General features: G+C 39.6%; 1 protein-coding gene across 1 annotated transcript in view; it reads left to right on the top strand.

Moving 5' to 3' along the window:
* The first annotated feature begins 510 nt into the window (after window positions 1-510).
* DDX42 (DEAD-box helicase 42) overlaps window positions 511-17,256 on the top strand; it is a 47,331-nt gene continuing 30,585 nt past the window's right edge. Inside the window, exons 1-3 of the mRNA XM_082443657.1 lie at window positions 511-677; window positions 10,675-10,908; window positions 12,668-12,818. Coding sequence (XP_082299783.1) covers window positions 10,691-10,908; window positions 12,668-12,818 — 369 coding nt within the window. The 5' untranslated portion in view covers window positions 511-677; window positions 10,675-10,690. The remainder of the gene's footprint in view (window positions 678-10,674; window positions 10,909-12,667; window positions 12,819-17,256) is intronic.

Here is a 17,256-nt window from a genome sequence, read left to right as displayed (position 1 = left end):
CCCGCCCAGCTGAGGCGAGGTGTGGTAGCTGGGAGGGTTTCATAAGCCCGGCCCCTGGGCCGGAACTGCCCGCGCCTATCCCTGTGCTCTCCACTAGGGTTCAGTCAAGTTGTCATCACGCTGAACCCGTGCTCCGGAAGCTAAAATTCGCCATGCTCTATGGACCACGTGGCCAGAGGCACGCGGGGAAATCTTGCCCTGGTCGCATTTGCAAAGGAGCGGACTTCAGAGGATCGACAATTTTATGTACATGTAGTTTCCACCCGAGCCCCTTTCTTGGGATTTTTTGGCGGCTCCCCGTCACTGCTACTTTCTTCACTTCCAGGCCCACTTCCTAAACGGGCCATGAACACTCCTCATCCAGCAGTAGTGCCTGTTAGGTGTCTGAGGTGTCTGTGAGGCATTCCGGAGCTTTAGGGCCCGGAGCCCGCGGCGCCTTCCGGGAGCCGTAGATCAGGCTCCGCCCTTCGGCCCGCGCTCTGCTCTGCGCATGTCCGGTTTTGTTCCCCTTCCCCCCGTCAGCTACGGGCCGAGAGGCGGCGGAGGCGGCGGCGGCGAAGAAGGGGGCGGAGAGGGAGGAGCGCGGCGGGACGGGGTCTGGACCGGTCGTACTTCGGGCCGTGGGATTTTCTCCGCGTCGGCGGTAGTAGTAGCTGCCTCTGCAGCCGCAGCAGCAGGTTTGTGCGAGGTGGGTCTGGACGCGGGGCCGTAACCCCTTGGGGGCACCGCAAGGCAACTGCGGGGCCTAGCGAGGGCCAGGGAACCGCGGCCTCTCTTAACAAAGAGTCGGCGGAGCCTCGGGGAAGCCGAGGCGCAGGGGTCTGGGGAGGAGTAGGAGTGCGTGACTGAAGCCTCGAGGGGCCCTTCCGAACCTCGTCGCCCTCCCACGGCTCCCGCTTCTCCCGCAGCTCTTAACGAGGCCCAGTTGGCGGCGTTCCGGAGGCGGCGCTCTCCCGGCCGCCCGCCCTGCAAGGGAAGGGATTTGCAGGGTGCTGGGCTCCGGGTGAGGGATACCCGCGGGGAGGATTCTGACCCAAGCCAGCAGGAGTTAGCAGATGCTAGTCTCCAAGTCGGGGGACCTGATAGGGAAAAGTTGCCAAATCTGAAGACAGTAAAAGACATAGTCGGTGATCTTGGTGTAGCTTTGAGTACATCCGTGATTAGCATCACCATCGTCACACAAACTTTTTTGCGGCCTACTTAGGAGCCTATCTGATGTGGGTAAATAATTTATATGGAGTTGCAAGCATACGCACCAATAATATAAGGAAGAACAGTCGTACTAGTCGAGAGTTTGGGGGAATCATAGCTTCTTTATCACCTTAGTGGAAGCTTTGCCCCTCACTCCCTTGGGCAGTCATTCACATTCCTCTGGCTTCCCATACATATTGTTTTTTGTAAATGATCTTTGTATATCTATTGTCCCCTGTATACACACCCCCGAACTCCTAAAGCGCAGAGATTCTGCTTTAATTCACTTTAACTTTCCAGAGCCAGGCCCAGTGGAAGGTGGGCAATAAGTCTTTCATACCAAAATTAATTTTTAGACTTTAAGCGGTGGAGGAAAAAAATGTATGTTGTATTTTCCTGTACCCAGCAGGGGCATTATATGGCCTAATCTGCAATTCATTCACTCAGGAAATATTTTTGTTGATACCTTCTGTGTGCCTGTTCCCTACCACTGTTCTAGGTGTGTGACCCCGGCCTTCATGAAACTTACTTTCTAGTGAGGGAAAGAGAGACAGAAAACACGTATATAAATTATACTGTATGTTAGAAGATAATTAATGCCTTAGGTAAAAAAATAAAGCTGCAAAGAGGGAAGGGGAGGTGTTGCATTTTGAAATAGCTTGGTCAGCGAAGTATTTACATACAAGCTGATACTTAAGCAACTAGAAGGAGGTGAGGGAGTGACCCCAGCTAGTTTCTGGAGGAATGATCATTCCAGGCAGAGGGAACAGCAAGTAAAAAGACCTTGCAGAGGACAATGCTGGCCTGTTAGAGGAACAGTTAGAAGACCAACATGCTTGGAGCTCTGTGAGCAAAGGAGGGAGTGGTAGGAGATAAGGTCAGGGAAGAACTGCAGGGATGGGGGGTGCGGGTGGGGGGAAGCACAGAACAACCAGGACCTTTTAGGCTGTTGTGAAGATTTCATTTTTCTTCTGCCTGAGGTGGGAACTGTCTGAGGGTTTTGAGCAGAGAAATGGTAAGAACTGACTTACATTGTAATAATTTAGTGTAATTTGTGGAACAGTACAGTTCTTCATATTTTAGTTTTATCAAATCTTTACGTAATCAGCTCTTAGTTTCTTTAAGCCAGCAGAGAGAAGAGACATGCTTTTAAAATAAATGTAATCCAGCATTTACTTGTATTTGGCTTTAGAAGAATGTGTTGAAATTCTTGGGTTTTGAACAGATTCTTGTTAAAGAACCGACAGATTTATAGTGTGTGAGTTATTCTCAGATTATTAGAGTGGATGGTGGTCAGCTGTCACTAGAAATCTTTCCTCTCCCAAGACACAAGTGATAAAGTAGTTTTATAATCAGTTGTTTTTAGTCCACTATTTTTAAAGTCATTTAGATCATATCTTATTTGATTGTCCAAAACTCTCGCCAAATTATCTTCTTTATGTTCCAACTTATTCTGACTTCCTAGACTGCTATTTCTAGCTTTCCTCCCTAGAATGTCTTCTTCCTTCACACTTCTCTACTCAGCTTACATCTTTCTGTATAGAAAACCCCATTTTCTGGGTTCTAGCTCTCTTATGAAGCCTGTCCCCATTTGTTAGCTCGTAGTGATCTCTGGCATCTTCAGTGTCATGTGACACTGATGTATGGAATTCCTGAGTTGAAAGAAACCTGAGAAGTCTAGCTTGATATTCTCCATTTACCAATGGAGAGATTGATTTTTGGAGAAAAAATAATGATGATAAACATGACAGCTAATACATATTGTGCACTGTTTGGCAAGCTTTGTTCTAAGTGTATTTCTGGGTATGAATTCAGTTTTTCACACCAACCTTGTGAAGTAGGTGATAGTCTCACCATGTTACAGATGAAGAAACTAAGGCCAAACAATCTGAGTAACTTCCATGAGGTTCACATCAAGTTAGTGGCAAAGCCAGTGTTTAAACATATTCAGCTTGGTTCCATAGTCTGTACTACTTTACTATGCTGTTATGATTTTCTGCTAAATCACAACATTTTAGCGCCTAAAACAGTACCAAGCAGGTACTTTAGCTATCTTTAATTTTTCTCTTTGGCCAAGTTGTAAGTCGCCCTGGGTACCCTTATATATTGAATAAACATGAATAATGAGTATTCTCTGGAAAACAAAAGAGAAGAAAGTGAATAAGCCTGCTATTTTAGCCATAGAACTTGTAACATGGAGTTGGAGAGATAAAACAAGAACACAAATAGTTATGAATAGATGTTGGGTGTTTTAAGACTAGAAAGGGAGTTTGAGGAAGGAGATACCACTTCTCTTGGGGAATCATCTTCATGTCATAGTTCTACAACTTGGTATTTGAGATAGGCTTTGAAGGATAGGACTATGGTAGGTATAGTGAGAGATTTGGTGGAGAGGGGATACAGGTAGAGGGAAGAGCATTCACCAAAGTGCATGTAAAGTAGTTCTTGCCACAATGGAGAGCCTCATTGCAGCCTGATTGAGTACCTGTGGAGAGCTGTTGAAGGGAACGACAGGGTCAGAAATGTATTGCCGGGAGGTTTGGGGCCAGGGCCTGGAGGCACCTGGGAGAAGGCTTTGCGAGTGCTCGTCTCCCTTGAGTGTGACTTTCCCTAGTTCCACTGTATTAACAAACACCTGGCGAAAAAAGATGGAAATTCATTTTCTCTTTTCACTACTTATTTCTGACCCACTATACTTCATTTAATGCTTTACCACATAGAGTCGCCTTTTATAGATTATGGGAAAGGAGAGGTGTTATCCCTCAGTACTGGGCACATAGCAAAAAGTGGTTATTGCTCTATATAAAACAATGTTTGTTATTTCTAAGACCCAACTCAGGTTGTTCTCTTTAAAGCAAATGCTTATACATTTTGTTTATGGTTCTATTATACAGCTAATTCTTTTCAGATTGGATGTTTTATTTTAAAAAGCACTATTTTTAAAGAGAAAAAATATAACAAATTTCACAAGTATGTTTGCATTTCAGAGTAGAAACTGAGGTCTAGACAGCATCATTCTCCCTCATAAACTGGATAAAATAATAATCTAAAAATACATGTGCAAGTGGAATTCTGATTCTTTGATTTTCAAGGTTTTTTTTAACTGGTAAAATACACGTAAAAAAACTTAACCATTTTTAAGTGGGCAGTTCAGGGGCATTAAGTACATCCACATTGTTTTGCTACCATCACCACCATAGTGTCCACAGAACACTTTTCATCTTGTAAAACTGAAACCGTCTCCCCATTAAGCAGTAACTCCCCATCCCCCCATCCCCCAATCCCCGGCAACCACCCTTCTACTTTCTGTCTCTGAATTTGCTACTCTAGGTACCTCATATAAGTGGAATCATACAGTATTTGTCCTTTTGTGACTGGCTTATTTCCTTAACATGATGTCCTCGAGGCTCATCCATGTTGTAGCATGTGTCAGAATTGTCCCCCTTTTCAAGGCTGAATACTATTGCTGTATATTTATCTCACCACATTTAGTTTACCCATCCATCTGTGGACGCTTGGATTGCTTCCACCTTTTGGCTATGGTGAATAATGCTACTATGAACATGGGTGTACAAATGTCTGTCTCTGCTTTCAGTTCTTTTGGGTCTATACTTATAAGAGGAAATGCTGTATCATATGGTAGTTCTATGGTTAATTTTTTGAGGAGCCACCGTACTGTCTTCCACAGCAGCTGAACCATTTTACATTCCTACCAGCAGTGTGCAAGGGTTCTGGTTTCTCCACATCCTTGCCAAGACTTGTTATTTTGTGTTGTGTAGGTTTCTTTCTTTCTTTCTTTCTTTCTTTCTTTATTTATGGCTGCGTTGGGTCTTCGTTGCTGCACGCGGGCTTTCTCTAGTTGCGGCGAGCGGGGGCTACTCTTCCTTGTGGTGCGCGGGCTTCTCATTGTGGTGGCTTCTCTTTGTTGCAGAGCACAGGCTCTAGGCGGCACACGGGCTTCAGTAGTTGTGGTGCACGGGCTCAGTAGTTGTGGCTCACGGGCTCTAGAGCGCAGGCTCAGTAGTTGTGGTGCACGGGCTTGGTTGCTCCGAGGCATGCGGGATCTTCCCGGACCAGGGCTTGAGCCCGTGTCCCCTGCATTGGCAGGTGGATTCTTAACCACTGCACCACCAGGGAAGCCTTTTTTTTTTTTTTTTTTTTTTTTTAATAATAGCTATCCTAATGAGTATGAGGTGATACAGTTTTGATTTGCATTTCCCAAATGATTAGTGATGTTGAGCATTTTTTCATATACTTATTGGCCATTTGTATATCTTTGGAGAAATGTCAAGTCCTTTGCCCATTTTTAAAATTGGATTGTTTTTGTTGCTGGTTGTTGTTTTTAATGAAGTCTGTGAGCTTTACCTGGGTGTCGGAAGCCATGTGGTGATTTTTCACCTTTTCTGTCATCAATTTGAGAAGTGTTTATGGAGGCAGAGGTGAAGTTTCAGAGCTATTTGATATGAGTTTGCCAGCTTGTGGGAAGGATGTACCAGGCATATTATACCTGAGAAAAGGCTCAGGGTGGGGGTGTGTGTGTGTGTGTGTGTCAAGACTAAATAAAGGGAGCTTTGAGGAGACCCACGAATAGAAGGACTACAGTTAATTTTTTAATATCCTCACTGTGTTTTGACTGTCTTATTAACTGTTTAATGGATGTCTCTTCTCCAAACAATGTTTGCTTAGAGATTGAAAATTAATTTTAATAGCCTCAATAGCTTAAGCAGAGGAGGGTTCATTTTTTCTTTTTCTTTGAACATCATAAAACCAAATAGAGATTAGGTTGGCCATCTTGTGCTTCTTATATCAGCTACAGCCCCTCAAACCTCTGATTGTCAAGGATCTGTAGCCATATACATGGACTAATAGTAGGAAAAACTGTTGTCAAGAAAGTAAGAATTAGTGGTGCACTGAGGATGATCTGGCTTAGATTTAATCAGGACGACTGGTTGGCTAGATAGCAAGGTTTGTAATAACGGGAGATGATGGTTTTCACAAATACTGGGATGAATTTTGAAGAGCCTAAACGCATGATACTTATTCATTCAACATAAAATTTTTTGAGTACTATATACACTAGGCACTAAGGATTCTATGTTGGACAAAACAGGCAAAGTCCCTGCCCTCGTGGAGCTGACATTCTAGTCAGTGGGGTATAGATAGCACAGTTATTTGGCCTTGCTAGAGGCAATTAATTAGGGAACATGGGCAGTGTGACCTACATCACACTAGTGTAAGGCTTGGGGGCACTTAAGTGTTCTCAGTCTTTTGGCTGACCCAAATCTCCGAAGAGTTAAAGAAAACAGTATTGCATATTTTGCGTCTTATGTCTCTAAACCATTAAGCAATTCTCACCCACCTAAAGTCACACTGCTTGCCTGTTTGTGGCAGAAGTTGAATTTTTAAAAAGAATTATTTGATTTATTTCTTTTGTAATTTGAACCCTTTATTACTTAGTGGGATTAATTTATGCCCATCCTTTTCTTCTATCCTCAGTCTAGGGGGAAGAGTTACTTACTCCTTATTAAAGGTTTCGATCTTGTCTCTTCAGGTCTCTGCAACACATTGTTCCTATGATTTTTCCTGTCATCCTAAATCTTTAGTTTTTCTCTTTGTTGGCTTTTCCTTTTTAGCATATAAACATGCTTACATTTCTTCCTTAAACAAAATTCCTCTAGTTAACACCTCATGCTCTCCTTTCTGTCATTGGTAAACAGCCTAGGAAGTAATCTGCACTCCTCGTGGCCTAGTCTTCATCCTCTACCACTTACCAATCATTCCTTAACCCTGCCCCCACTGCTTCAACGGAGGCTTTTTAGTTCTTATCTCACCTGTCTTCTTTTTAGTTTTTAACATTGGACATTTCTTTCTGCCTGTAAAACGTGTCTCACCATCTGTGTCACTATATTCTCTGCTATCCTCCCTTCCTCTTTGTTCGTCCTCAAGTTTCCACGTGAGTTTCTCTTCCCTTGCCCATCCCTAAATATTGACCTACACTATGATTGTCTCACCCCTTTTCTCACTCTCTGACCCTCTCTCTGCTAGCTTATCTACATCAGTAACCTCAGATGCAAATGTCTCATATCAAATCTATAGCCCCATCACAGATCTCTCTCTGCAGTTACAGACCTTACTTGCCAGCTGTCCTTAGCTCTCCCATAGGTACTGAACTGATCTCACTTTCTACCTGCTTCTCCATGCCTGGCTTTTCTAGGTTTCCATCTCTATTAATGGCACCACCATTCACCCAATCTGTAAAAGCCAGAAACTTCCAGAGTTATTCTAGACTCTTCATTCCTCCTTAGCTCCCACGTCTAATTTGGTTACCCCAGTTGATTCTTCCTCATAGATACCTAAGTTAACAACTCAGATCTACAACCCCCCTTCTCCTTCCTTATAGCCACTTCCTTAGTTGTTCAGTACCTTGTCACTTTACATTTGTATTTTTATAATGTCCTAACCACTTGCCTTGTGTCCAACTTTTCCTGCCATCTCTAATCGAATCATTCTAAAATACTGATCTGAAACATGTCCTTTTTTTGCTTAAAATTAATTCCTTATAACTGGCAGACTATAGTTTTGTATGGTGTGTTCTTAACGTAGTATACTAAACTGTTCATCTGGGCCCTGCTTGTCTTTCTGAACATGTGCCCTGCAACTTTCCCAAATGTCCTACAGAACTCTAGCTGCACTGAAATATTTCCAGTTCTCTGGGGTAGCACTTACAGTGCCTTCTATCTAAAATTCCCTCTCCTGACACTTCTTCCCTGATCTAATGCCTCTTCAGATTTAAAAAGTTAACGCCAATGTCATCTCCAGAAAAACTGCCTTGTCCCCAATTCATCATAGGTTGGGTACCCTTCTCCTGGGCCATCAATAAATGCACTTTGTGCAGTACCTCTATTAGAATACATTTTTTTTTTTTTTTAAAGCTGGCTAAAACTACACTGTGAACTCCTTGAGAATGGGACTGTATCTTTTATCTACAAATGCCCAGCACCCAATGCATTGCCTGACCTTCCTCGGCAAGCTTTCGATAAACCATTGAAAGTCTTCCTGCTAGGAGGTTGTTAATGTAATTCTTTTTTTTTTTTTAATAAATTTATTTATTTTTGGCTGCGTTGGGTCTTCGTTGCTGCACACAGGCTTTCTCTAGTTGCAGCGAGCGGGGGCTACTCTTCGCTGCGGTGTGCGGGCTTCTCATTGCGGTGGCTTCTCTTTGTTGCAGAGCACGGGCTCTAGGCACATGGGCTTCAGTAGTTGTGGCGCGTGGGCTTCAGTAGTTGTGGCTCGCGGGCTCTAGAGCGCAGGCCCTGTAGTTGTGGCTCACAGGCTTAGTTGCTCCGTGGCATGTGGGATCTTCCCGGACCAGGGCTCGAACCCGTGTCCCCTGCGTTGGCAGGTGGATTCTTAACCACTGCGCCACCAGGGAAGTCCCTGTTAATGTAATTCTTAAAATCTACCAAGGGTGGTTTTTTTCCTTCCTTCCTTTGCCTACCTTCTGACTTTATTACTAGCCTCTTATTATGCATTATATACACTAGGAAAAAGGTTAAAATTCAGAATCCGTCGTTTTTGTTGCTTAGGAACAGCTCTTGGAAAGCCAGGCTCACAGATTGGTTAAACAGTACTATCAGATGCTAAAATTTTCTGGCTTGTAAATACTCTTACTAAATCTCATCTCACTAGAATTATGTTGATTCCCCTTAAGGGATTCCTGAAGAAGGCAGGAGATGGTCTAAATTAAGTGTAAGTAAACTATTACTTATAAAGTGCTTATTCTAGCCATGAATAACTTTTATGCAAAGTCCAAAATGGGTGAAGACAGTCCCTACCTGGAACTAAGGGCAGAGGGTGACATGGCATAAATCAAATTTAATACTAAACAGACTGAACTAAGTGCTATATAATAGCAGTTAAAACAAAACCTATAGGTTATATATGGGGGAGGGGCATAGAACCAGAAAAGTAAGAGTGTGTTGTTCCTGTTCCTGGTCCCTTCAACGATGCCACTGTAAAAAGCAGTTTTTGGAACTCTGTTCACGTTGGCTTCAGAGTCTATTATAAACATTTAAACTTTTCTTATTAATGGTAAACTTTAAAACAAAGAAAAAAGTAAAAATCAAATAGCTGCTATTAAGATTTTCATAAGTAGCCCTCCAGCTATTTCTGTACATGTAAAACATGCTTTTACATTGAATTACATTGAATCATACCACCCACCTTGTTTTATGCCCTTGTCATATTACTCAGTGTATAATGGACACTTTTCTGTAAATGCAAAACTTAGAATGCACATTCCCATTTGCTAAGCAATTGCATTTAAAAAAATTGATCCTAAGGAGATAATTAAGAGTATGCACAAAGATACACGATATGTTTTACAACTTTAAAAAAACAGAAGGGGAGAAATATATTTATTGACATTTAAAGATGTTCATGTATATCATAATGTGAAGAAGTCAGTAACTAGGGCTTCCCTGGTGGCGCAGTGGTTAGGAATCCGCCTGCCAATGCAGGGGACACAGGTTCGAGCCCTGGTCTGGGAGGATCCCACATGCCGCGGAGCAACTGAGCCCGTGCGCCACAACTACTGAGCCTGCGCTCTAGAGCCCACGAGCCACAACTGCTGAGCCCGTGTGTCACAACTGCTGAGCCTGTGTGCCTAGAGCCCATGTTCTGCAACAAGAGAGCCCACCGCCATGAGAGGCCCACGCCCCGCAACGAAGAGTAACCCCCGCTGTCTGCAACTAGAGAAGGCCCACACGCAACAATGAAGACCCAACGCAGCCAAAAATAAATAAACAAAAAATAAATAAATAAATTTATTAAAAAAAAAAATCAGTAACTAAAACAATTTGTACAGTATGGTTTCAGTTTTGATTTTAAATGGGGTGTGTGTATGTATACACATATGCGTAGAAAAAAAAGCAAAAGATATCAACGAAATTGCATATCTGAGAGAGGAATTTCAGGTAGTTTTATTTTGTTCCTTTTCGCATTCTGAGTTTTCTGCTGTTCTATAAAACGTAGGTAACTTGTGTCATTAAAAAAAGGTTTTTTGGAACCAAGACTTATAAGAGATAAGGTGTTTTTAAACCTATTTGATCGGTGCTTAGGAAATTTCTTTGTAATTCTTAACAATAGGCAAACTGAATAAGATGTTAAATGAGCAATCAAATCCTTTTGAAGGGTATGGTATTAAATACTGCATTCCTGTTCAGATTGAGATCTCAACAAAAGAAATAACAATTTCTTCAGTGTTTCAGAAAATGTGACCGTTTCATTGAGGTTAGCGTATTGCATATCTGAAGTACAGAGTTAAATTTTTTTAATTGAAATATAGTTGATTTATAGTGTTGTGCCAGTCTTTGCTGTACCGAAGTTAAAATTTTAATTGAGAGGCAAAGGTTGGAACTGACATAAAAATCAGTGGGCTGTTTATAAAGTTAAATTTATGTGAGTGTCTCTTGTTCCTAACAGATCAGTCATTGACACCATGAACTGGAATAAAGGTGGCCCTGGCACTAAGAGGGGATTTGGCTTTGGAGGTTTCGCCATTAGTGCGGGAAAGAAAGAGGAACCAAAACTCCCACAGCAGTCCCATAGTGCCTTTGGGGCAACCACCTCTTCTGGATTTGGAAAGTCGGCTCCACCACAGCTCCCTTCCTTCTACAAAATTGGTTCTAAACGGGCCAACTTTGATGAAGAAAACGCGTAAGTGGTAATACCTGGTAATTTAGCAAAGGTTAGGCTTTGAGGTATTCATTCCATCAACAGAAATTGAAGCAAAGAAACCATTTGTTTCTCAAATAATAATATGACTTCTTAAATTAGTTATCTCACTGGATTGCATTGTTCCTAACAAGTTAAATTGTTAAGTTTACTCATTCATAAGGAGTATACTTTTGTGGTCCTTCACTTTTGCTTGTTCCAAAAAGGATTTGCGGCCACTTAAACCTAAATGTGGCTGAAGAGTTTTAAATAATTCACATGGCTTTTGATGGTCTTTACTGAAGTTTTTTGTTTACACCATGTAAGTTGTTTTGGAAACACAGGCAATTGTCAGAACTGGCAGAGGCATAGTTTGGCTCAACACCCAAGTCCTTAAAACTGTTATGTTGTAATATCTTATAGTGGTAGGAAAATCTGCTCAGATTTTTGCCCACAGTTCTCAGGAAACATATTTACCGGTTACCTTTTTTAACTTGATATCTAAGAAGGTGATTGTTAAATAGCTGGGGCTTGAAAGTTTGAGCTCTAATTCCTTATAGATTATAACTTCTCTCTTTGCCAAGTCTGAAGAAATCTTGTATTGCTATTACTTCCAACCTGGTTGTGACACTGCTTGAGGTTTTTTTTTTTTAGTTAAAAAAACCCTCAAGATCAGAGTTTTTAAAGTACACAGCAGCATTTTAAAAAGTTGGTATGTTGTTTAGCAATTAAATACAGAAGTAAGTGTTTAAGATTCAGCAAAGTCAAGGATCATTATTCTAGAGAACAGTTTACCAGCTCAGAGATACTTTTAAATGATACATTAAATGAAACTACCATATAAATGAATATGCATTTATGTGTGTGTGTAGCACATAACAGTGGTTAGAGCTTTTAAAATGAAGACTTGAAAGGCTATAAAAGTTTAAGCTGTAGTTATGATTTCTTTAAATTAATATTTGGTTGCATTACTATTTCATTTAATTCTGAGGTAAGATCTAAACAATGTTTTTGTTTTGTTTTAGTTGATAGCGATATAGATATTCTTTTTTGGGATATTTGTTAGAGGGAGAGTGATACTTCTTCCAGATGTTGAAATTCTTTTCTGAATACTTACATAGTATGGTGAGGATTTTGGATTGAACTTTTTTTTTTTACTTTTTTTTTTTTTAAGTATAGTTGATGTACAATGTTATATAAGTTTCAAGTGTACGACATAGTGATTCACAAATTTTAAAGGTTACACTCTATTTATAGTTATTATAAAATATTGGCTATATTCCTGAACATTTATTTTTAATTTTAGAAGTTTTCTGTTGGTTCTCAGAAAACAGCCCAGAACTTCTGAAGAAAGTCTCTAGCCTTATGAATATATCTCAAAATTTCTTTAAGGATTATGAAGAACAAACTAGCTTTATAATATTTCATACAAAGTAATTTTTTCCATAGCATACACTTTAATATTTGCTATATCCAACAATGATACACTAAATTTGTACTGAAAACTCATCCCTTTTGAGAGAACTGGAAATGTGATTTTTAACAGACAGTATTGAAATGGAGACTCTGCTGTGATTTTTTTTTTTTTGCAGTATTAGAATTTGGCATGTATTAAGTGATAATTTAATAATTAGGTCCTAAGCCAAAGGACCGAAATCTCTTAATAGTAACATATACTTAAATAAAAATTTGTGTTAAATGAAAGATTCACCTGACCCCAAATTAAACATTCACTCTATCAATCATGCATCTTAATCTTCAGATATTTTGAAGATGAGGAAGAAGATTCTAGCAATGTAGATTTACCTTACATTCCTGCTGAAAACTCACCTACCCGCCAGCAATTCCATTCCAAGCCAGTAGATTCTGACAGCGATGATGATCCCTTAGAGGCATTCATGGCTGAAGTGGAGGCAAGTATCAACTCTGTTATGTTAACATTTTCAGTGATAGAAATAGATCAGATTAACCTAGTGCTTTAGTCCTCAGTCAGAGTTTGTTTCTTGGCCCTTTATTGGGAGAATTTTGCTTTTGTATTCTATAGTTTCTTAAATATGCTTCCACTGGCCCTGCAGCATTTTCAGAGATGATTCGTGCCTGGGAATTTGAACTGTAACCCTTGAACATAGTAGCTCAAGATGTGTGTGTTTGTTGTGTGTGTTTTGTTTGAATAATTCTTGGTATATTCTTGAATGAATACTATCTCATTCAATCTAGCATTTATTAAATATGTAAGGTAATTAAACTTAAGGAACTTGCTAAAATTACAAATTCTGTATTCTGTACCTTTAATGTTTATTTCTTATTATCAACATTATCATCAACATTCAAGACCTTGCTGTAGAAATTTGAAACTTGTGACCTCTTCCTTCCTAAAACTCTTCTCACTAGGCTTTTGTGATTTTGTATTTTGTTCTTTTCTCCCATCTCCCTGACTTTCTGTTTATTTGCTATTTATTATTTATTTTCTATTTATTTGCTATTTATTATGAAAAATTTCAAACGCATACAAAAAGTAGAATAATAAAATGAGCCTCCATGTACCCTTCACCCTGCTTTATTAGTTAACAACTTGGCCAATCTTTTGTTATCTAACAACTCCCACCCCTCTTTCAGATTATTTTAAAGTAAATCTCAGACATATCATTTCATCCATCAGTATTTCTGTATTTCTGTAACTCTTAAAAAATGTAACTATCTTATCATTGTACCAAAAAAATTCTTACATAGCCATCTGTTATCTGTCATACTGTGATTCTCTTCGTTTCTCAAATATGATTCTCCTACAGTTCGCTATATTGATTTGCTATCGTCACTCTTTATACATTCCTTAGTGACCTCATCCTCTTCTAAAACGTAACTTCCATGTGAATAATTAATATCTTTAGTCCCATAGTCTCTCTTTGGTTTCAGCTCTGCTTTTCTAGAAGCATATTGACCATTTTTACATGGGTGTAAAAATGGCACCTTAAACCCAATTCATCATCTTTTCCTCCTCAACCAGGTGTTTCATCTTACTTCTCTTAATGGCACCAATATTCACACAGTCATATTGGCTTTTTTTTTTTTCCTTTGGCCACACCACGCAGCTTGCAGGATTTTAGTTCCCCAACCAGGGGTATCGAGCCCCGGCCTTCAGCAGTGAAAATGCAGAGTCCTAACCACTGGACTGGCAGAGAATTCCCACGTTGGCTTTAATTTCTTCCTTTAATTTTCCCCTCTTCTTTTCTTTTTTTTAAATTTTATTGAAGTATAGTTGATTTACAATGTTGTGTTAATTTCTTCTGTACAGCAAAGTGACTCAGTTATACATATATATTCTTTTTTATTCTTTTCCATTATGGTTTGTCATAGAATATTGAGTATAGTTCCCTGTGCGATACAGTATGACCTTGTTGTTTATCCATCCTATATATAATAGTTTATCTCTGCTAATCCCAAACTCCCATTCCTTCCCTCCTTTCCTCCCCTCCCCCTTGACAACCACAAGTCTGTTCTCTATATCTGTGAGTTTATTTTTGTTTCGTATCTGTTGATTTGTGTCATAATTTATCAATAGATTCCACATATAAGTGATATCATATTGTAGTTGTCTTTCTCTTTCTGACTTCACTTAGTATGATCATCTCTAGATCCATCCATGTTGCTGCAAATGGCATTATTTCATTCTTTTTCATGGCCAAGTAATAATCCATTGTGTGTGTGTGTGTGTGTGTGTGTGTGTGTGTGTGTGTGTGTGTGTATGTATGTGTGTGTGTACACACACATATACACGCACACCACATCTTCTTTATCCATTCATCTGTCGATGGACATTTAGGTTGTTTCCATGTCTTGGCTATTGTAAATAGTGCTGCTATGAACATAGGGGTGCATGTATCTTTTGAATTACGGTTTTGTCTGGATGTATGCCCAGGAGTAGGATTGCTAGATCATATGGCAGCTCTGTTTTTAGTTTTTTGAGGAAACTTCATACTGTTTTTCCTAGTGGCTGCACTGATTTACATTCCCACCAACAGCGTAAGAGGGTTCCCTTTTCTCCATACCCTCTCCAGCATTTATTATTTGTAGACTTTTTAATGATGGCCATTTTGACTGGTGTGAGGTGGTACTTCATTGTAGTTTTGATTTGTATTTCTCTAATGATTAGCGATGTTGAGCATCTTTTTGTGTGCCTGTTGGCCATCTGTATATCTGTTTAGGTCTTCTGCCCATTTTTGCATTGGATTGTTTGTTTTTTAGATATTGAGCTGCATGAGCTGCTTGTATATTTTGGAGATTAAACCTTTGTCAGTTGCTTCGTTTGCAAATATTTTCTCCCATTCTGAGGGTTGTCTTTTCATCTTGTTTATGGTTTCCTTTGCTGTGCAAAAGCTTTGAAGTTTCATTAGGTCCCATTTGTTTATTTTTGTTTTTATTTCCATTCGTCTAGGAGGTGGGTCAAAAAGGAGCTTGCTGTGACTTATGTCACAGAGTGTTCTCCCTATGTTTTCCTCTAAGAGTTTTATAGCGTCTGGCATTACATTTAGGTCTTTAATCCATTTTGAGTTTATTTTTGTGTATGGTGTTAGGGAGTGTTCTAATTTCATTCTTTTACATGAAGCTGTCCAGTTTTCCCAGCACCACTTATTGAAGAGGCTGTCTTTTCTCCATTGTATATTCTTGCCTCCTTTATCAAAGATAAGGTGACAATATGTGTGTAGGTTTATCTCTGCACTTTCTATCCTGTTCCATTGATCAATATTTCTGTTTTTGTGTCAGTACCATACTGTCTTGATTACTGTAGCTTTGTAGTATAGTCTGAAGTCAGGGAGCCTGATTCCTCCAGCTCCATTTTTCTCTCTTAAGATTGCTTTGGCTATTCGGGGTCTTTTGTGTTCCCATACAAATTGTGCAATTTTTTGTTCTAATTCTGTGAAAATTGCCATTGGTAGTTTGATAGGGATTGCATTGAATCTGTAGATTGCTTTGGGTAGTATAGTCGTTTTCACAATGTTGATTCTTCCAATCCAAGAACATGGTATATCTCTCCATCTGTTGGTATCTTCTTTAATTTCTTTCATCAGTGCCTTATAGTTTTCTGCATACAGGTCTTTTGTCTATTTAGGTAGGTTTATTCCTTGGTGTTTTATTCTTTTTGTTGCAAAGGTAAATGGGAGTATTTCCTTAATTTCTCTTCCAGATTTTTCATCGTTAGTGTATAGGAATGGAAGAGATTTCTGTGCATTAATTTTGTATCCTGCTACTTTTCCAAATTCATTGATTAGCTGTAGTAGTTTTCTGGTAGCATTTTTAGGATTCTCTATGTGTAGTGTCATGTTATCTGTAAACAGTGACAGTTTTACTTCTTTTCCAATTTGTATTCCTTTTATTTCTTTTTCTTCTCTGATTGCTGTGGCTAAAACTTCTAAAACTATGTTGAATAATAGTGGTGAGAGTGGGCAACCTTGTCTAGTTCCTGATCTTAGTGGAAATGGTTTCAGTTTTTCACCATTGAGAACGATGTTGTCTGTGGGTTTGTCATATATGGCCTTTATTATGTTGAGGTACGTTCTTTCTATGCCTACTTTCTGGAGGGGTTTTATCATAAATCAGTGTTGATAAAAGCTTTTTCTGTATCTATTGAGATGATCATATGGTTTTTCTCCTTCAATTTGTTAATATGGTTTATCACATTGATTGATTTGCATATATTGAAGAATCCTTTCATTCCTGGGATAAACCCCACTTGATCTTGGTGTGTGATCCTTTTAATGTGCTGTTGGATTCTGTTTGCTAGTATTTTGTTGAGGATTTTTACATCTGTGTTCATCAGTGATATTGGCCTGTGGTTTTCTTTTTTTGTGACATCTTTGTGTGGTTTTGGTATCAGGGTGATGGTGGCCTCGTAGAATGAGTTTGGGAGTGTTCCTCCCTCTGCTGTATTTTGGAAGAATTTGAGAAGGATAGGTGTTAGCTCTTCTCTAAATGTTCCATAGAATTCGCCTGGGAAGCCATCTGGTCCTGGGCTATTGTTTGTTGGAAGATTTTTAATCGCAGTTTCAATTTCAGTGCTTGTGATTGGTCTGTTTATATTTTCTATTTCTTCGTGGTTCAGTCTCAGAAGGTTGTGCTTTTCTAAGAATTTGTCCATTTCTTCCAGGTTGTCCATTTTATTGGCATACAGTTGCTTGTAGTAATCTCGCATGATCCTCTGTATTTCTGCAGTGTCAGTTGTTACTTATGCTTTCTCATTTCTAATTCTGTTGATTTGAGTCTTCTCCCTTTTTTTCTTGATGAGTCTGGCTAATTAATGGTTTATCAATTTTGTTTTTCTTCTCAAAGAACCAGCTTTTAGTTTTATTGATCTTT

The sequence above is a fragment of the Balaenoptera physalus genome, assembly GCF_965194825.1.
Source record: "Balaenoptera physalus genome assembly, chromosome: 20".
In the NCBI taxonomy this organism is placed as follows: Eukaryota; Metazoa; Chordata; class Mammalia; order Artiodactyla; family Balaenopteridae; genus Balaenoptera; species Balaenoptera physalus.
This window is presented reverse-complemented; position numbering and strand designations above follow the sequence as displayed.